The 17,677-nt window shown below is 68.0% G+C and overlaps 1 protein-coding gene across 3 annotated transcripts in view; it reads left to right on the top strand.

The window, feature by feature from the left end:
* Positions 1 to 17,672, top strand: part of COL5A3 (collagen type V alpha 3 chain) — a 35,069-nt gene extending 17,397 nt beyond the window's left edge. For all 3 annotated transcript variants that reach the window (XM_074567099.1, XM_074567101.1, XM_074567100.1), the window contains 61 exons: positions 875 to 979; positions 1,084 to 1,236; positions 1,390 to 1,437; positions 1,558 to 1,599; positions 1,674 to 1,736; positions 1,932 to 2,006; positions 2,153 to 2,236; positions 2,329 to 2,385; positions 2,521 to 2,574; positions 2,655 to 2,708; positions 2,852 to 2,905; positions 3,050 to 3,103; positions 3,177 to 3,230; positions 3,315 to 3,359; positions 3,566 to 3,619; positions 3,784 to 3,828; positions 4,074 to 4,127; positions 4,219 to 4,263; positions 4,386 to 4,439; positions 4,563 to 4,607; positions 4,722 to 4,775; positions 4,879 to 4,923; positions 5,180 to 5,233; positions 5,448 to 5,555; positions 5,631 to 5,684; positions 5,772 to 5,825; positions 6,102 to 6,146; positions 6,668 to 6,721; positions 6,877 to 6,921; positions 7,098 to 7,151; positions 7,327 to 7,380; positions 7,458 to 7,511; positions 7,608 to 7,715; positions 7,877 to 7,966; positions 8,049 to 8,102; positions 10,776 to 10,883; positions 11,002 to 11,109; positions 11,480 to 11,533; positions 11,666 to 11,719; positions 11,889 to 11,996; positions 12,188 to 12,241; positions 12,406 to 12,459; positions 12,568 to 12,621; positions 12,721 to 12,774; positions 12,958 to 13,065; positions 13,217 to 13,270; positions 13,549 to 13,602; positions 13,794 to 13,847; positions 13,955 to 14,008; positions 14,157 to 14,264; positions 14,418 to 14,471; positions 14,558 to 14,611; positions 14,716 to 14,823; positions 14,934 to 14,987; positions 15,210 to 15,245; positions 15,372 to 15,425; positions 15,613 to 15,856; positions 15,998 to 16,110; positions 16,311 to 16,379; positions 16,549 to 16,785; positions 16,892 to 17,672. In XM_074567099.1, the coding sequence (XP_074423200.1) occupies positions 875 to 979; positions 1,084 to 1,236; positions 1,390 to 1,437; positions 1,558 to 1,599; positions 1,674 to 1,736; positions 1,932 to 2,006; positions 2,153 to 2,236; positions 2,329 to 2,385; positions 2,521 to 2,574; positions 2,655 to 2,708; positions 2,852 to 2,905; positions 3,050 to 3,103; positions 3,177 to 3,230; positions 3,315 to 3,359; positions 3,566 to 3,619; positions 3,784 to 3,828; positions 4,074 to 4,127; positions 4,219 to 4,263; positions 4,386 to 4,439; positions 4,563 to 4,607; positions 4,722 to 4,775; positions 4,879 to 4,923; positions 5,180 to 5,233; positions 5,448 to 5,555; positions 5,631 to 5,684; positions 5,772 to 5,825; positions 6,102 to 6,146; positions 6,668 to 6,721; positions 6,877 to 6,921; positions 7,098 to 7,151; positions 7,327 to 7,380; positions 7,458 to 7,511; positions 7,608 to 7,715; positions 7,877 to 7,966; positions 8,049 to 8,102; positions 10,776 to 10,883; positions 11,002 to 11,109; positions 11,480 to 11,533; positions 11,666 to 11,719; positions 11,889 to 11,996; positions 12,188 to 12,241; positions 12,406 to 12,459; positions 12,568 to 12,621; positions 12,721 to 12,774; positions 12,958 to 13,065; positions 13,217 to 13,270; positions 13,549 to 13,602; positions 13,794 to 13,847; positions 13,955 to 14,008; positions 14,157 to 14,264; positions 14,418 to 14,471; positions 14,558 to 14,611; positions 14,716 to 14,823; positions 14,934 to 14,987; positions 15,210 to 15,245; positions 15,372 to 15,425; positions 15,613 to 15,856; positions 15,998 to 16,110; positions 16,311 to 16,379; positions 16,549 to 16,785; positions 16,892 to 17,038 (4,416 nt within the window). In that variant the 3' untranslated portion in view covers positions 17,039 to 17,672. The remainder of the gene's footprint in view (positions 1 to 874; positions 980 to 1,083; positions 1,237 to 1,389; positions 1,438 to 1,557; positions 1,600 to 1,673; positions 1,737 to 1,931; positions 2,007 to 2,152; positions 2,237 to 2,328; positions 2,386 to 2,520; positions 2,575 to 2,654; positions 2,709 to 2,851; positions 2,906 to 3,049; positions 3,104 to 3,176; positions 3,231 to 3,314; positions 3,360 to 3,565; positions 3,620 to 3,783; positions 3,829 to 4,073; positions 4,128 to 4,218; positions 4,264 to 4,385; positions 4,440 to 4,562; positions 4,608 to 4,721; positions 4,776 to 4,878; positions 4,924 to 5,179; positions 5,234 to 5,447; positions 5,556 to 5,630; positions 5,685 to 5,771; positions 5,826 to 6,101; positions 6,147 to 6,667; positions 6,722 to 6,876; positions 6,922 to 7,097; positions 7,152 to 7,326; positions 7,381 to 7,457; positions 7,512 to 7,607; positions 7,716 to 7,876; positions 7,967 to 8,048; positions 8,103 to 10,775; positions 10,884 to 11,001; positions 11,110 to 11,479; positions 11,534 to 11,665; positions 11,720 to 11,888; positions 11,997 to 12,187; positions 12,242 to 12,405; positions 12,460 to 12,567; positions 12,622 to 12,720; positions 12,775 to 12,957; positions 13,066 to 13,216; positions 13,271 to 13,548; positions 13,603 to 13,793; positions 13,848 to 13,954; positions 14,009 to 14,156; positions 14,265 to 14,417; positions 14,472 to 14,557; positions 14,612 to 14,715; positions 14,824 to 14,933; positions 14,988 to 15,209; positions 15,246 to 15,371; positions 15,426 to 15,612; positions 15,857 to 15,997; positions 16,111 to 16,310; positions 16,380 to 16,548; positions 16,786 to 16,891) is intronic.
* Positions 17,673 to 17,677: the final 5 nt, after the last annotated feature.

Raw genomic sequence — 17,677 nt, forward strand, 5'->3', positions numbered from 1 at the left:
TCTTGCATCCAAAGCGACTCCCAGCCTCATCCTTGCAAAATCGGGGGCAAAACGGGCCGGCTCCGGCCACTCTGGCTGCTGTGGAGCCGAACCTTTGGGTCTGTTGGACGTGCCTGCAGGGTTCTAGCCAAAATGGCTCCTCCCCGAGATTTGGGGGAGCTCGAGCGGCCGGCGCATCCCCACGAGGACGCCGATCCTGTTGGCACTTGAGGCAGAGCCATCCCCACGGCTCCTGGCCTTGCGGAGCGTGTCCCGGGAGCTGGTGGGGATCCCCTGGGTGGGGGAGGCAGCCCCCACCCTCCAACCCCCCGCCACGGCCTCCGCCTTCGCCCCCTTTGGCTCTGGAAATGGGTCACGGCTGCAGCTGGGAACGGGGAACGGCAGTGCTGGCCAAGGGCGGCCCCGGGGACGGTGGCCCCTCCTGCCGATGAGTCAGCCTTGGCCGATCCGGGCCGGGAGAGAGCCGGCAAAGGGTGGCTCTGCTCCAGTTGCTGCTTGGAGCCGTACGGGCCCCGGCGTGGAGGGGGAAAACGGCCGCCCCCGCGACTGGGAGCAGCAGCCGCCGAACCTTGGCTCGCCTTCCCCCTCTGCCCCAGCGTCGCTGCCAGCCGGCGGTCCCCGAGGAGCGGGAGTCCCGCTGCCTTGTCCCAAAAGGCTCTGGCGTCCCAAAACCAGGCTTTAGTGGGGTGGGGATGACCCAAATCCGACCGTGTCCCGTCCTCGTCCGTCGTCGTCGTCCCCCCTCCCCTCCAAAAGCAGGGAGGGCATCCCCTGGCCCGGCCGGCCTGCGGGACCCCAGGAGGGTCGTGGGCCAGCACCTCCCTCTGCCGCAGCGCTCCCTTCCTCACCCCGCGCCCTTTCCGCATCGCCCAAGGCCAGCGCCCCGACACCCTCCGCGCAGGAGAGCTCCCCGACGCCCGTCCCCTCCAGCCTTGCCACCACCGTGAGCGTCACCCTCAACGGCACCGACCCCCTGGAGGTAGCACCGGGGCTGGGGGCAGGCGGAGCGGGGTTGGGGGTGATGGTGGTAGTGGGGGGGGAGTTGTCCCCCGCTTTGCGCCTTAACGTTTCCCCGTCCCTTAGGACGCTGGCGAGGAGCTTGTGCTTGAACTTGAGGAGGACGGAGCTGCCAGCACGGAGGTACCGGGCTACGAGGACTACTACGACGAGGACCCTGCGAGCCAGGAGCGGTTCGGCCCCGCTGAGCGAGAGGAGACGGTGATCCAGGCTCCCCAGGTAACGCTGGGGACAAGGACGGAGCCCCCTCCCGCCCCTCAGCTATGGCTGACCGAGCTGGGGCCACAGTTCGAGGTCCGGGGGCCACCTAGGCCATTTGGACCCCCTTCACCCCGGCTCTTGGCTATTTCTCTTCACCCTGGTGTTTTTCAGGAGCCCAACTTGAAGGGGGAGAAGGGCGAGCCAGCCATCGTGGAGCCGGTGAGTGGGGCACGGCCCCACCCCCCTACCCCGGGGACGTGTGGCCCCCAGCCCTTCGCGGCACCCCGAGGGCCACCCGTCTGAGACGGTTGGCAGGACGGGGCTCGTTCTTTTCTTTAGGGTCGGCGATTCGAGGGGCCGCCGGGACCCCCGGGCCCTGCGGTGAGGAGCGAGGGGCTGCGGTGGGGAGGGTTCGGAGATGACAAAGCGTTAACCTGCCTCTGTCTTCTCCGCAGGGGGAAACAGGTCCCCTGGGACCACCGGGGCTCCCAGGGCTTCCCGGGGACCCCGGAGATCAGGTACGGAGCAGACGGGGAGGGCTGGGAGGGGGCCGGAGCTGCCCCACGGCGGGGCTGGGGGCCGCAGGCGTCCCGGCAGGTCCTGCCGCTGCATGCCGGCGTACTCGCGGGGTGATGGAGCTGCAAGCCCTGACCTGACAGCCTGGCTCCTGCCGGCGCGATGACGGCTTATCCCTTCTTTTTTCCCTCCGTCAGGGTCCCGCGGGACGACCGGGGCTGCCGGGAGCTGACGGGATCCGCGGCCCGGCGGGGACCATGATCATGTTGCCGGTAAGTTCTGGGACAGGCCGGGATCCTCGGGGACCCTCCCTCCTGCTCTTCGCGGAGCTCTCTAGGTGACGCAGAACTGGCCGTCCCCAGGGCTGGGGGGGCCAGTAACTCCCCCCAGCGTCCCTCACCTTCCTCCTTCCCCCCAGTTCCAGTTCGGCGGAGACTCCCTCAAGGGTCCCACCGTCTCTTTCCAAGAAGCCCAAGCCCAAGCGATCCTGCAGCAGGCGAAGGTAAGGACCCCCGCCACCAGCCCCCCCATCCCAGCCTCCCTGCTCCCCCTCACCCCGCTCCCCCTCACCCCTCTCCTCCCTTCTCTCCCCAGCTTGCCATGAAGGGTCCTCCAGGTCCCATGGGGCTGACCGGCCGCCCGGGACCACTGGTGAGTACGGCCAGCCTGGGGGTTGCTGCGAGGTGCCCACCCCACTAAAATACACCTTGTCGGGCGCATCTCCGCCATCGAGCAAACCCTCGTGGTGGCGGCGGCGATGATCTCCACGCCCCCTTGTTTTTGTAGGGTCTACCTGGACACCCAGGCCTGAAAGGAGACGCGGGGGACGTGGGGCCACGCGTGAGTCTTGCTGGGTTGGGTTGTGCGGGGTTACGTGCAAGGCAAACCCGGCCCTGATGTCTTCCCCTCTTCTCCATCAGGGTCCCCGGGGAATGCAGGGACCTCCGGGGCCGCCGGGGAAGCTGGGCAGGCGGGTAAGTGCCGGGGGTTCGGGTTTTGCCTCCCCCAAAATGTCCTGGTGTGTTGTCACACGCCGAGGTGCCCCTTTCCCATCCCTGTCCCGAGGGGCTCCGAGCCTCGGGCTCCTTCCCACCCCCCGCCTCGACTTGTCTCGCAGGGTCGTGCTGGAGCGGACGGTGCCAGGGGTCTGCCGGGGGAAACCGGACCCAAGGTGTCGTGTGTGGGGGTGGTAGCGGTGCTGCCGGGGGGCTGCTGGGAGCAGGGTCGGGGGTGGGGGGGGAAGACAGGACCCCCGGGTCCTGACGCGGCGGTGGGGTGACGTGGGCTCAGCCTGACGCTTGTCCTACCCCTGCAGGGTGAAAGGGGCTTCGACGGGCTGCCGGGGCTGCCGGGCGAGAAGGGCCACAGGGTAAGTGGGACCGCGCCGTGTCCCCTCCTGCCACCCCCCTCCCCATGCCGCCTCACCCTCTTCTCCTCTGCAGGGTGACGTGGGGAAGCCAGGACCAGCGGGCCCCCCCGGGGAGAAAGGCGCCAAGGTGAGGAGGCTGGGGAGGGCTGGGGAAGGATCAGGCCCTGCTGGTGTTGGAGGGACGTGCTCAGCTCCGCTCTGTCCCCTCCAGGGCTCGGACGGTCTCCCGGGACCTCGGGGGCAGCCAGGGGAACCCGTAAGTACCTGCTGCCGACACCGGGAGCCTGGCCCGGCTTCTCCCCCAGCCCCAGGAGCAGGGTGGGGGGCAAGTTTGCCCACCATCTTCCTCTCTGTGGCTTTTTGGAGGAGAGATTTGGGCACTGGACCCCCACCCCCACCCCGGGGAATATGGGGTGCTGGGGTCAACGCTGCCATCTGAGTCCCCTCTGTCCTTGGCCCTAGGGTACGCGAGGCCTGATCGGCTCACGGGGCTCCCCCGGCCCCCCCGGCCCACCGGTATGAGACACCGCTCCTGTCTGTCCGTCCGTCCGTCCGTCTGTCCCCACCTTGGGACACCAGGACTTTTCTCTGTCACCCGTCAGCCTGGGCACGGCATCGTCCTTGGCGCGGGGTCACCTTGGGGCGCGGCGTCGCCCTGACCCTCCCTCCTTCCTCCGCAGGGTGCCAGCGGCATCGACGGAGCGCCGGGGCCCAAAGGCAACGTGGTGGGTGTCAGTGGGGGGCCCCCCCGCCCCCCGGGAGCACCCATCCCAAATTAGCCAGCGAGAGCCTGGGATGCTCCAGGGAGGGGGATTCCCTGGGCTGGGGCGAGAGCTGCCCCGTGCTCTCGTGGGGCGCGTGGGGCAGGAGGGTGCAGGGGGGTGCCGGCGAGGGCGGGGGTGGCACATCCTGGGGTGCCAGGAGATTTTTTGCTGCACTAATGGACTTTCTCTGCCCGCCCCCCCTCCAGGGAATCCAGGGGGAGCCGGGACCCCCGGGACAGCAAGGGAACCCCGGTCCGCAGGTACGTGGAGGCGATGGGGGCGTCCCCACGGGGCTGGGGGCTGGGGTGCTCCCTCGGTCCCTTCCCAGCACCCCGATCTGGTCTCTCGCAGGGTCTGCCCGGCCCCCAGGGTCCCGTCGGGCTGCCAGGGGAGAAGGTGAGTCAGGCCCCAGCGTTGTTTGGGGGTGTCCAGCGCTTCCACGGCTCTGAGCGGGTGCTGGGGAGCCGCAGGGGTGACCCCAGTCCCTCTGCGTCCCCACACGTCCTCCTCTCGCCCAGGGCCCGCCGGGAAAGCCGGGAATACAAGGGGTGGCTGGGGCCGACGGGCCCCCGGTGAGTACTGGTGGGGGGCACTGGTGGGGGGCTGTGGGGTCACTCCGGTCCCCGGCAGAGCGGGGACCCCCAGGGCGGTGTCACTGTCCCAGCTCAGGGCTCACCTTTTGCGTGTCCCCGCAGGGTCACCCCGGCCGAGAAGGGCCAGCCGGAGAGAAGGGCCTCCAGGTAAGGGGGTGACCCCCCCCCCAGCCCCCAGCCCCGTCATGCCCTGGGTGGGGGAAAAGGATCCACTTTCCGAGGGGGGTGTCCCATTTTTGCTGACTCTCTCTTTGTCCCCAGGGCCCCGTGGGTGCCCCTGGTCCCGTCGGCTATCCCGGACCCCGGGGGGTGAAGGTAAGCACGGCCTCCCCCTCCGCTGAGGCGCGATGTCGAGGGGGGGGTCAGGCGGCGTCCCCCAGGTGGGGGGTTCCCCTCCAACCCCTCTGTGTCTCCGCAGGGAGCTTTTGGCGTGCGGGGCCTGAAAGGCAGCAAAGGGGAGAAGGTAAGAGATGCGGGGAGGAGGGGGCAGCAGGGGACGGGGGCCCTTGTCCCATGGTATCTGTGGGTCCCTGGTGTTGAGGGGCACTAGTCCTTGCCTTGAGATAGCTGCGGGTGGGGGGACGCCTGGGTTGCGGCTGGGGGGCGACCCTCTGTGGTGGGATTCGGGGCTCAGCCCCGCGCCGTGATCCCACCTGGGGCTTGTACCAGAGCTAACGCGGTCTCACCCCGCCCCCCCCAAAAATGTGCCTCTTGTTCAGGGAGAAGACGGATTCCCCGGCTTTAAGGGGGACATGGGCCCCAAGGGCGACAGGGTAAGTGGGGTGCCCCTCGTCAGGGCTGGGTGGGGTGGGGGGGCTGCAGGTGCCACAAAACCCCGGGAGGTTTTTGCCGGCCGGCTGCGGGACGGCGGGGGGATGGAACCGGGGAGGGGACACGGCTCTGTTGGTGGGGACAGCTGGGGACCCCAGGGAGCAGCCCCCGTCCCCCCGGCAGCGTGCTCCCCGCGCCTCCGCGTTACCGTTCCAGGGTGACCAGGGCTCGCTGGGCCCCCGCGGCGAGGACGGCCCCGAGGGGCTGAAGGGGCAGACGGGTCCCATGGGGGAACCGGGTGCTCCTGGCCCCGCCGGCGAGAAGGTGAGGGGAGCCCCATGTCCCCGCGTCCCCGCGTCCCTCGTAGCCCGTGGCTCAGCTCCGCTCTCTCCCTTGCAGGGCAAGCTTGGAGTGCCGGGTCTCCCGGGCTATCCCGGGCGCCAGGGCCCCAAGGTGAGCGTGGGGCAGCCTTTGGGGTGTCCCCGGGACCCCAAAGTGCCTCGTCAGCCCTGGATTATCACTTATCCTCTCTCTCCATAGGGCTCCACTGGCTTCCAGGGTCCCATGGGGCTGGCGGGAGAGAAAGGCAAGAGGGTGAGTCAGCCCTGTCCCGCTGTGTCACCCTGTCCCATCCCTCCAAATCGTTCCCTGTCCCCCACATCCTGCTCTGTCACCCCCTCTGCGAGCCGGAGAGGGGCTGGGCTGAGCTCAGAGGCGGGGAAGGGACCCAGCCCCGTGGTCCTCTCCGTTCCCTCCCGCAAACGCCTTTGGGCACGCTCTGTCCCCTTGGGGGGGCACGTGGGGGGACCGTGGGTGAGTGGGGGGCTGCCCCACGCGCTGCTCTCCCCACCATCTCCCTTTTCCCCGCAGGGCAAGGCCGGCCAGGCTGGGCAGCCGGGACAGCGAGGGCCCCCGGTGAGTAACCTCAGCCCCGGCCCCGAGCTGAGGGTGACAGGAATCACCCGGTGACAACCGGCGACCGCCGCGGGGCCGGCTGTACCCCACCGTGACCATCCCGGGGTCCAGCTGCATCCCATCACAACCCTTCCCGGGTGGATTGTATCCCACGGCAACCATCCTAGGGCTGGCTGTAACCCGTGGCAACAGAGCTTGGGGTCTGCTGTATCCCACGACAACACGCTCCGCAGCCTCCTGGTATCCCGTGGCAATTAGACTGGAGCTGGTCATTTCCCACAGCCACGAGATCCCAAACTTCCGCCTGCGTCCCATGGGAACCACCCTGGGGCCAGCCATGTCCCTCCCGGCTCCCTGCCCCACTGCCATCCCCGACCCCCAGCTCCCCACCCCGCTCCCAGCCCCACTCCCTGCTCTGTCCCCCCATCTTCCAGCCCCATCTCCCCTTTCCTTACCCCCTTCCCAGCCCCGCTCCCTGCCCCACGCCTTCTCACCCCACTCTTTGCCTCCCACCTGCGCAGGGACTCCCAGGGGAGCGAGGTCTGCCCGGTCCCACGGGGAAACCCGGCCCCAAGGTAGGTGGGAGCCTGGCCACGGGGTCCCCCACGGCCCCATCTCCCCGCTGCACTCAGGGCCCCTTGGCCGCGGGTGCTGGCGGTGGGTCGGATGTGGGGCAGGGGGGAGGGTGAGGGTCTTCGCTGTCATCCTCAGCCTGTTTCTGTCTCCCCAGGGAGATCCTGGCCATGACGGGGCCCCTGGCGCGGTGGGAGAGAAGGTGAGCGGGGAGGGGTTGTTGCACGGAAGAGGGGTGTCCTCCTTGAAAGGCACCCCCAGGAAGGGACCGAGCGTGGGGAAAACGGGGTGCTGGGCATGGGGAGCGGGTCTGGGTGCTGTGGGTCCATGGGGAAAGCCCCTCTGCTGCTGACCCTGGGTTTTCTCTCCCTCCCGCAGGGTCCCCAAGGTCCACAGGGACCCAACGGCTTCCCGGGCACAAAAGGTCCCCCCGTAAGTGGCGATTTTTGTGCGTGGTCCTGCCTGTGCTCGGGACGATGTGGGGGGCAGAGTGGGGCTGGCATGTCCTCCTTCTCCCTCTGCACCCCGTGGGGTGCAGGCAGCGGAGGGGGGGAGCCTGGCTACGCAGCCCGTATCCCCCCACCCCGTTACCTCTGCTCCTGCCCAGGGTCCCGCCGGGAAGGACGGCTTGCCAGGACACCCGGGACAACGTGGGGAGCCGGTGGGTCCCCTGCCACCCTTACCGGGGGGGGTGGGATGCCTGGCAATACCCAGCATTAACCTCTCTCTCCTCTGCAGGGGTTTCATGGCAAAACCGGCCCCCCCGGCCCCACAGGGGTGGTGGGACCCCAGGTGAGTGCCGGGGATGGAGGCGGGAGGTGTTTGCCTTGAAACGAGCCCGATGAGATGGAGGGACCCCCAGAAGCTCACCCTGCTCTCTCCCCACAGGGTAAATCAGGCGAGACGGGGCCTGTGGGAGAGAGGGGGCACCCAGGCCCACCCGGCCCCCCCGGGGAACAAGGCCTTCCTGGAGCTGCTGGCCGAGAAGGAGCCAAGGTAGGAGCCACGCCGGGGGTCCAACCGCTCACCTGGACCCCCACAAGCCAGAGCCAAGCGGGGCTGGGTCCCCTCTGAGCCCTGCAGGACACAGCGGGGGGGCTTTTCCCGGTTTGGTGGGGACGGAGCAAAGCTCTCTGGTACTCCTCTCCGCCTTGCAGGGTGACCCTGGCCCCGCTGGCATCCCCGGTAAGAGCGGCCCCCCAGGCATCCACGGTTTTCCCGGCACACGGGGAGCACCCGGAGAGACGGTCAGTGCTTGGACACAGCCCGTTACGGTCCTGGGAGAGGAGAGGAGGGTCCCTTCTCACCGTCTTCCCTGCCCTCCTACAGGGTCCACCCGGCTTGAAAGGTGGGGAAGGTCCCCCCGGTCCCCCTGGACCCACGGTGAGTACAAAACGTGGTGACTGGATGGCTTCTTCAAGTATATCGGAGGCAAAAGGAAAACTAGAGAAGTTGTGGGCCCGCTGTTGAATGAGGCAGGAGCCATGGGGACAGAGGATGCGGAGAAGGCGGAGTTACGGAATGCCGCCTTTGCTTCGGTCTTTACTGCTCAGCCCAGCCCTCAGGAGTCCCAGACTTTGGAGAAAGTAACAGGGAAAGAGCAAGACGTCCCCTTGGTTGAGGAGGATCAAGTGAGAGATCAATTAGGTCAATTAGACATCCACAAGTCCATGGGACCCGATGGGATGCACCCGAGAGGGCTGAGGGAGCTGGCGGAAGTCATTGGCGGGTCGCTCTCCATCATCTTTGAAAGGTGCTGGAGAACAGGCGAGGTGCCGGAGGGCTGGAGGAAAGCCAATGTCCCTCCAGTCTTCCAAAAGGGCAAGAAGGAGGATCTGGGGAACTACAGGCCAGTCAGCCTCACCGCCATCCCTGGAAAGGTGATGGAACAGGCGTCGTCTCAAGGCAGGTGGAGGAAAAGAAAGCTATCGGAAGTACCCAGCATGGACTCACCAAGGGGAAATCATGTCTGACTAATCTGAGAGCCTTCTCTGGTGGCATGGCCGGATGGAGAGATGAGGGGAGGGCGGTGGGTGTTGTCTGCCTTGACTTCAGCGAGGCGTTGGACACGCTCTCCCCCGGCATCCTCCTAGGGAAGCTTTAGGGAAGCTTGGGGCAGTGCGGCTGGAGAGCTGCCCGGCGGAAAAGGACCTGGGGGTTCCCGTTGACGAGCGGCCGAACACGAGCCAGCAGCGTGCCCAGGTGGCCAAGAAAGCCAAGGGCATCCTGGCTCGTATCAGAACTAGCGCGACCAGCAGGAGGAGGGAGGTGATCGTCCCCCCGTGCTCAGCACTGGGGAGGCCACCCCTGGAGGATCGTGTCCAGTTCTGGGCACCCCGATACCAGAGAGATCTGGAGGCGCCGGAGCGAGGGCAGAGGGGGGCAACGAAGGGGGTGAAGGGCCTGGAGAATAAACGTGGTGAGGAGCGATTGAGGGAGCTGGGAGTGTTTAGTCCGAGGAAGAGGAGGCTGAGGGGAGACCTCATGGCTCTCCACAACCACTTGGGAGGATGCTGCAGAGCGGTTGGGGCTGGTCTCTTCTCACGGGTAATTGGCGCTAGAACAAGAGGGAACGGCTTCGAGCTGCAGCCGGGGAGGTTTAGGCTGGGCACGAGGAAAAAATTCTTCCCAGAAGGAGCGGTCGGACGCCGGACTAGGCTGCCCGGGGAGGTGGTGGAGTCGCCGTCCCTGAAGGTGTTTGAGAGTGGTTTAGGTGTGGGGGGGGATGTGGTGTAGGGGGGAGCTCTGTAGAGTGGGGCTGATGGTTGGACCCGATGGTCCCGAGGGTCTTTTCCCACCCGAAGGATTCTGTGATTCTCTGATTAGGAAGTGTGGGGTGGATGAACGGACAGCGGGGGGGAGGGAAAACCGGTGGAAAGGCCCTCAGAGGGTGGGGATTAGGGGCACAGAGTCGAGCTGGGGGTCGGTGCGAGTGGTGTTCCCCAGGGGTCAGTGCTGGGCCCAGTCCTCTTCAATGTCGTCATCAATGGCCTGGATGAAGGGACAGAGCGTCCCCTGGGCAGGTTTAGAGGTGACACAAAGCTGGGGGGGTGGCCGACACCCCGGAAGGCCGTGCCGCCATCCAGAGAGACCTGGCCAGGCTGGAGAGTTGGGCAAAGAGGAACCTTCTGGAATTCAAGAGGGGCAAGCGCAGGGTGCTGCACCCGGGGAGGAATAACCCCCCGCAGCAGGACAGGTTGGGGGTGACCTGCTGGAGAGCAGCTCGGTGGGGAGAGACCTGGGAGTGCTGGGGGCCGACGGGACGGCCATGAGGCAGCGATGGGCCCTGGTGGCCAAGAAGGCCAGTGGCATCGTGGGGGGCATGAAGAAGAGCGTGGCCGGCAGGTGGAGGGAGGTCATCCTCCCCCTCTGCTCTGCCCTGGGGAGGCCGCAGCTGGAGTTGTGGGTCCAGTTCTGGGCTCCCCGGGTCAAGAGGGACAGGGAGCTGCTGGAGAGGGGACAGCAAAGGGCTACCGAGATGCTGAGGGGACGGGAACGTCTCTCTGCTGAAGAAAGGCCGAGGGATTTGGGGCTTTTTGTCTGGAAAAAAGACAGCTGAGGGGGGATCTTAAAGGGTGGGTGTGAGGAGGATGGGGCCAGGCTCTTCTCAGTGGTGCCCGGGGACAGGACAAGGGGTAACGGGCACAAACGTGAGCATGGGAAGTTCCACCTAAACACGAGGAGGAACTTCTTGACTTTGCGGGTGGCAGAGCCCTGGCGCAGGCTGCCCAGAGAGGTGGGGGAGTCTCCGTCTGTGGAGACATCCCAAACCCGCCCGGACGCGTTCCTGTGCCGCCTGCTCTGGGTGACCCTGCTCTGGAGGGGGTTGGAGGAGATGATCTCCAGAAGGCCCTTCCAACCCTACCGTTCCGTGATTCCATGTTTCTGTGACATTTGAGGGGTTCTCTGGAGTTTTGCGGTGTCCCCTGGTAATGCATATACTCCTGCCACCTGCTCGAAATCTTTGATGTTGATGAAGAGAAAAGGTTTCTTTGGAGAGGAGGAAGACTGCTGGGGCCTTCTTCCCTCCACCCCACCTCTCTCTTTTCTCCCCAGGGTTCCCCCGGAGAGCGAGGTCCCACAGGAGCTGCTGGAGGCATTGGATTACCGGGCCGGGGGGGTGCACAGGGTCCCCCTGGTCCCATCGGCGAGAAGGGCTCCCCGGTAGGTGCGAGAGGTTGTGTGGGGTGAGGCGGGAGGTGTGGGGCAGCGCTGGGACAAGCCGTGTCTCCCGTGGGTCCCGGCCAACCCTGCTCTCAGCCTTTCCCCTCCCTGCCTGCAGGGTGAGCGAGGTCCCATGGGTCCGGCTGGGCATGACGGGATCCAGGGCCCCGTGGGGCTGCCGGGCCCAGGCGGACCCCCCGGCCCCGCCGGAGAAGATGGGGACAAGGTAAGTCAAGGGGACACAAGTCAGGAGCTTCAGCAATGGCTCCTTGTCATTTCACCACCGACAGCACAGGGAATGTTCCCCGGGATGGACGTTGGGGACAAGTCCCCTCGTAGAGGGCACATCCCGGGGCTGAGGGACCTCCGGAATGGGGCACGTTTCCCCTATGGCTTCCTGGGCGCGGGGATTCCCCGGGTGGCAGCGGGCTCTCGGTCCTGGCAGGTTTCCTTGGCACTGCTTCCCAAGTGGTGGCAGGTTTTCCCGGTGCCGGGATTTCCTTGGCCGGGGCTTCCCAGCCGTGGCAGCTTTCCCTGGCCGCCGGCGTTCCCTCCTCGCCGGCCGCCGGCTTCTCACCCTCTTCCCTTTGCCACAGGGCGAGATGGGGCTTCCCGGACAGAAGGGCAGCAAAGGCGACAAGGGCGAGGTGGTGAGTGCCGGGGATGGGGGGGTTGACTCTGCCCCGGGGAGAGGGTTTTCCGAAGGGTGGGAGATGGGAGCGGCGAGGTGGGAGACCATTTGGGACCTACCCTCACCCTTCGTGGGTGCTCCTGTCCCCCAGGGTCCCCCGGGACCGACAGGAATCCAGGGACCCATCGGGCACCCCGGCCCCGCGGTGAGTAGGTGCCGAGCACCTTCCCCCACCCCCCCGGCCCTGCCAACCCCGGTTTATTCCCTCGACTGACCCCCACCTTCTCCTTTCGCCTCCCTTCCCTGCCCTCCCACCCCACACATTGGGGGCTCTGTGGGGCAGGCGGCGCTGAGCCCGACCTTTCCCTCGACAGGGAGCGGACGGGGAGCCGGGGCGCCGCGGGCAGCAGGGGATGTTTGGGCAGAAAGGAGATGAGGGATCGCGGGGTCACCTTGGCCTCAGCGGCCCCCCCGGCCTGCAGGTAAGGAGCGGAGAGGGGTGGGCTTGGGTCTGATGGGACAGGGGGGGACAAGGGACAGGGTGGGGGACAAGGGACGTGTGGCTTTGGGCTCTGCACAGCCCACCCGGGGCCAAGGCACCCTCTGCTTTGCCCCAGGGGGCTTCCAGCCCCCTCCCTTGCCCCCCCCCACGCCAACCTGCGCTTCCCCTCAGGGCATGCCGGGCCCACCGGGAGAGAAGGGCGAGAACGGAGACGTCGGCCCCATGGTAAGGAAACCCCTCCGCGCACCCACCGCTCCCCCTCCACCTCCTTCTGCCCCGGCTCCCCCTTCCCACCTCTCCCAGTCCCCCGGGATCCTCACGGCTCAGCCCCCCTCTGCAGCCTGACCCCCCCTCTGCAGCCTGACCCCCCCGCTCTGTGCCCCCCACAGGGTCCCCCCGGCGCGCCAGGACCCCGTGGGCCGCAGGGACCCAGCGGTGCCGAGGTGAGTACGAGCCTGTTGTGGGGGGGGGGGGCTCGGCGAGGGCTTCTGGGTGCAGGGGCTGCCCCCAATGTGGGTCGTGTCCCCCCCGCCCCATCCTCTTGCCTTTAGGGCCCCCAGGGAATGCCGGGTGGCGTGGGACAGCCGGGTGCCGTGGGAGAAAAGGTAAGCCCCGCGTTTTGGGGCGGGGGGACGACGATGTGGGTCTCGGGCCGGGCACCCAGCACCCGGCAGCGTCTGCCCCGTTGTTTTTCTCTCACCCAGGGGGAACCGGGCGAAGCGGGAGATCCCGGACCCCCCGGGGAACCCGGACCCCCCGTAAGTATCGCAGAGGGCGCCGGGGTGTCTTTTAGGGGCGAGAGAAGGAAAGTGGGGGCCGGATCCTGCTCTCGCTGGCCACGGGAAGCACCAGGCAGAGCTCCTGGGGAACGTTTTACCGCCCCTTCCCGGCTCTAACGTGACACCCCCCCCCCCCCCCACGCACCCCCCGTCCCTCCACAGGGGGTGAAAGGAGATGTGGGGGAGAAGGGAGACGCGGGGCAGTCGGGAGCAGCTGGACCCCCTGGCAAGAAGGGCCCACCCGGAGAAGATGGAGCCAAAGGCAACCTGGTAAGTGGCACAGAGAGGTGGGGGGTACTGCCCTGAGCCCCCCTGTCCCCCCCCCCACCCCGATATCCCTGTTCCTGCCTCTGCTTTCCCAGCACGCAGGAGGTCTGGGGCTCCCTCCCAGTCCCCCGCTCGTCTCCCCTTCTCTCTGCAGGGTCCCATCGGCTTTCCCGGTGATCCCGGCCCCCCCGGAGACCCCGGCGTGCCGGTGAGTAGCCCCCGCTCACCCCTTAGAGAAGCCGCGGAGCAGAATCAGCCCCACTCCTGGGGCTTCCCCACGGCTGGAGCCAGCCCCCACGTCCCCTGCAGCGCTCCGGTGTCACCCGCTGCCATCACCCCGCGGCGGTGATGGGGTTGGGAGGTGCCAGGACACCCGGATTCTCTCCCTGCTTTGTCTTGTCGGTGCTTCCCGGTGTCCCGACAGCCGGGGGGGGTGGGATGTGGGGGGTTCATTTAGGTGAGCGCTCATCCTCCCCTGTGTCACAGGGTCTGGACGGAGCTGCTGGAGAGAAGGGTGACAGCGGGGACCCCGGTCTGCCGGTGAGTGGGGCAGCTGGGGGCGTCACGGCTGCAAAAAAGGGGGGTGGCATTCCCAGTGGGACCCTCCTGGGCTGGGGGGCTGAGCCGTGCCGCTTCCTGGGACTCTTCCGCGTCCCTTCCCCTCTGTGCTGCCCCCGGTCCCGGCTCTGGGACTCTCCCCTCAGCCCAAATTCCCACTGGCTTCGTTTCAGGGTCCGCCAGGCGCATCGGGGGAGCCGGGTCCCCCGGGTCCCCCCGGACGGAGGGTGAGTAAGGGAAGGGTGAGGATGAGACGGGGAGGGACAATGTGGGGTGAAGCGGGACTGCAAGCGGGTCACCACACCGCTCCCGGTGTCTCTGTCCCCTCATCCAGGGGCCCGCGGGACCGATGGGGCGCGAGGGCCGTCAGGGCGAGAAGGGTGCCAAGGTGAGTGGTGGCGGGTACCCCCCAGTGCTCCCCAAACCCACCCCCCTCCAGGAGCCTCCACCATCCTGGGGCAGGATCAGACCCCCCCCGGGTGGTGCTGGGTCCCCAGGGGTGCCAGCCTCAGCTCTCTCTGTCCTCCTGTCCCCAGGGACAGCCCGGCACCGAGGGGCCACCCGGGAAAACGGGCCCCGTGGGGGCACAGGGGCCACCGGGACGGCCGGGCTCCGAAGGACTGCGCGGGATCCCCGGCCCTGCCGTGAGTCGGGGGCTACGGGGAGGACTTGTGGGGCTCCAAAGCCCTGGCCAGCTGCAGCTGGGGGATGTCCCCTCAGGCACGATGGCTGCGGCCTGTCAGGGGGGTTGTCACAGCTTGGGGGGGGGTTCCTCTCCCACACTGAGTCTCTTCCAGGGGGAACAAGGCTTGCTGGGGGCTCCGGGACAAGCGGGACCACCCGGTCCCCTGGTAAGTCAGGGGGAACGAGTCCTGGGCACCCATGATCCGAGCTGGGCACGGTTCGGGGTGCGTGACACCCCGGTGGCCTCTTGCAGGGTCCCGTGGGTTTGCCTGGCCTCAAGGGAGACCCCGGCCACAAGGGAGATAAGGTGAGACGAGGTGACGGTCGCGCGGGAGCTGGGGTCCCTCGCCTTGTCCCCAAACCACCCTCGTGGTGGGGAAGGGGCTGCCTGACGCTGCCCTTCGTCCCCAGGGCCATGCTGGATTGATTGGGCTCATTGGACCCCCAGGAGAGATGGGCGAGAAAGGAGACCAGGGGCTCCCGGGCATCCAGGGCCCCCCGGGACCCAAAGGAGACCCTGTGAGTATTCGGGGTCTGCCCTGAGCTGAGGGGTTGGGGGAACGTCGGGGGGAGACAAGGTACAGGGGGGACCCCCTTGAGCACGGGGTCGATGCTCTCTCTACCCACAGGGTCTGGCTGGACCCACCGGCCCCACTGGGCCCCCCGGCCCCCCCGGGCTCTCGGTGAGTATCTGCCTGCGCTGTGTGGGTTCACCGAGGGGCTCCTGCCTGCCCTTAATTCCCCCCGCAGACTCCTGGGGGGGCTTCGTCCCCAGGAGGGTGAGGGACGGGGGGGCGGGGAGCCAGAGTCCCGGGGTTGGGGGGGGCGGGGGGGCTTGGGGGCAGCTGCCATGGGATCATCGCGTGCCCGGCCAGTGCCCCTCTCCTCTCTTCTCTTCCCCACAGGGACCCTTGGGCCAGAAGGGCTCCAAAGGCTCACCGGTGAGCGCCGGGGAGGGCTGGGGACCGGGGGGGGGAGCGGGGCGGGGGGGGCAGCTCCTAATGTGTTCCTGGGGGGAGAACCCGGGGCCCATCTGCCCCACGGCACTGAGTCCTCTTCTTTTGCAGGGTGCTCTGGGTCCTCGAGGTGACACGGGTCCCCCCGGTCCCCCAGGACCACCGGTGAGTAAGGGCCGCTCTGGGCAGACACCACGTCGTGTCTGTCCCCTCCCGGGTGGCCCCGGACCCCCCTCATCCTGCCGCCTGACCCCCACATCTGCTGTCCCCCCCCCCACATCTGCTGTCCCCCCTGCATCTGCTGTCCCCCCCGCATCTGCTGCCGTCACCCCTTCATCCCTCTCTGTCCCAGGGCCGCCCGGCTGAGCTGCTCGAGCCGTTGCCCTCCAGCCGGAGCAGGAGGCACCGCCGGGCAACCGAAGGGGCTCTGGGGGAGCAGAGCCCCCCCCCGGATTACGAGGGGCTGGAGGAGGTGTACGCGTCGCTCAGCTCCCTGCGCACCGAGGTGGAGCAGCTGAGACGGCCCCTGGGCACCCCCGAGAGCCCCGCGCGGGTCTGCAGGGAGCTGCAGCTCTGCCACCCGCACCTGCGGGACGGTGAGATTTTGGGGTGGGGGGGTGGGAGCCGAGGGGACACCAAAACCCCCCTCCGAAGGGAGGAAGCGGGGGGGGAACGGACTTTACATCACACCCTGGCCCATCCATCCCACTGTCCGGCCTTCCCGCTCTCCTTCCCAGGTGAATACTGGATTGATCCCAACCAGGGCTGCTCCCGTGACGCCTTTCGGGTTTTCTGTAACTTCACAGCCGGCGGCGAGACCTGTCTTTTCCCCGAGAAGAAATTTGAGGCCGTGAGTTCCAGTCGGGGGCAGAGAGGATCCGGGTGGCCGAAAACATCCCTCACCCAGTCCTCCCAGCGCTGGGAAACTGGGAGGAGCACTGTGGCGGGGGGGGGGGGTGGTAGTTGTTTGGGGCTGGCTTTTCCCCGTGGCTCTTGTGGAGCCAAGGGTTGGAGGAGCTTCACCCCCGCCACCGTCTCTGTCACCCCCAGGTGCGACTGGCCGCCTGGAACAGGGAGAAGCCGGGGACGTGGTACAGCACCTTCAAAAGGGGCAAGAAGGTAGGAGCTCCTCGTGCTCCGGGTGCTCCGGGTGCCCCTGGGGTGGGTGGGGGGGTGGGAAGGCGGACCCCCTGCATGGCGTCACCCCCGTCGCCGGGCAGGCGGGTGTTTGTGTCTCAGCCCCTGTCCTTTTGTCCCGTGTGTCGTCCACCCCCCCCCCCCCCTGCAGTTTTCCTACGTGGATGCGGATGGGAACGCCGTGCCCGTCACCCAACTCACCTTCCTGCGTCTCCTGAGCGCCAGCGCCCGCCAGAATTTCACCCTCCATTGCCAAAACGCCGTCGCCTGGTACGATGCCGGCGCCGGCACCTTCGCCCGCGCCCTGCGCTTCCGCGGGGCCAACGAGGAGGAGCTGGGACACAACCACCCGGCCGCCCCGGTCCGTGCCCTCCGCGACGGCTGCCAGGTGAGTGTCCCCAAACCGCGAGGACCCCGCGGTTCCGTCCCCAGCGCTCACCCCCCGCGCCGTGTCACTGGCCACCCCCTAGGCCACGCTTGCCGCCTTCCCGCAGGGACGCCGTGGCCAGGAGCGGACGGTGCTGGAGGTGACCTCGTCCCGCCTCGAGCGGCTGCCCCTGACGGATGTGGCTGTCCTTGATTTTGGGGACACCAACCAGAAATTCGGCTTCGAGCTGGGACCCGTCTGCTTCACGGGCTGAGCGCGGCCCCGGACAGCTTGGGGGCAGGGGGGGGTCTCCTCTCCCTCCGCCGCCCCCCGCCCGTGGCGCCAGGGACAGTGACCCAGGGCTCGCTCTGGCATTCTCAGGACTCGGAGCCACCGCGGTGCCATCGCCTCCTCCCCCCACGGCCCCCCCTTATTTATACTTCGGCTCCCTGGGGTGGGGGTTGGAGGGGGGGGGGAAGCTGGGACAAGGTGTCCCAGACTGTAGGGAGGGGGTTCGAGCTGCCCCCGCCCCCCCCCCCGCCCCCCCCGTGGTGCTACAACGCTCCCCGAGAGCCCCCTTAGTGAAGCACTGGACGTGCCCTCGGCACGGTGACACCCCCAGCCCCATCCCGCTGCCCGCGGGGACCGGATCCAGCCCCCTCCCCGGCCACCACCGAGCCGGTGTCCCCGTGCCACGACCCATGGGGACTCGGTGGGGGGGGGTGGTGTTAAACCTCCTCCGTCGCCCCCCCTTAATGCTGGCGGGTGGCGGCGGAAGCCCCCCTGCCCCTTTGGGGGGGAGATCGTCCCCGCTGGGGGGGTGTCCCTCGGCGGCAGAGGGGACGTGGGGACGCTGGGCCCCGCTGCCGTTGCCGTTACTGTACGATAAACCGACTGTATCGAAGCCGTCTCC

Source organism: Larus michahellis, chromosome 25, assembly GCF_964199755.1.
Source record: "Larus michahellis chromosome 25, bLarMic1.1, whole genome shotgun sequence".
In the NCBI taxonomy this organism is placed as follows: Eukaryota; Metazoa; Chordata; class Aves; order Charadriiformes; family Laridae; genus Larus; species Larus michahellis.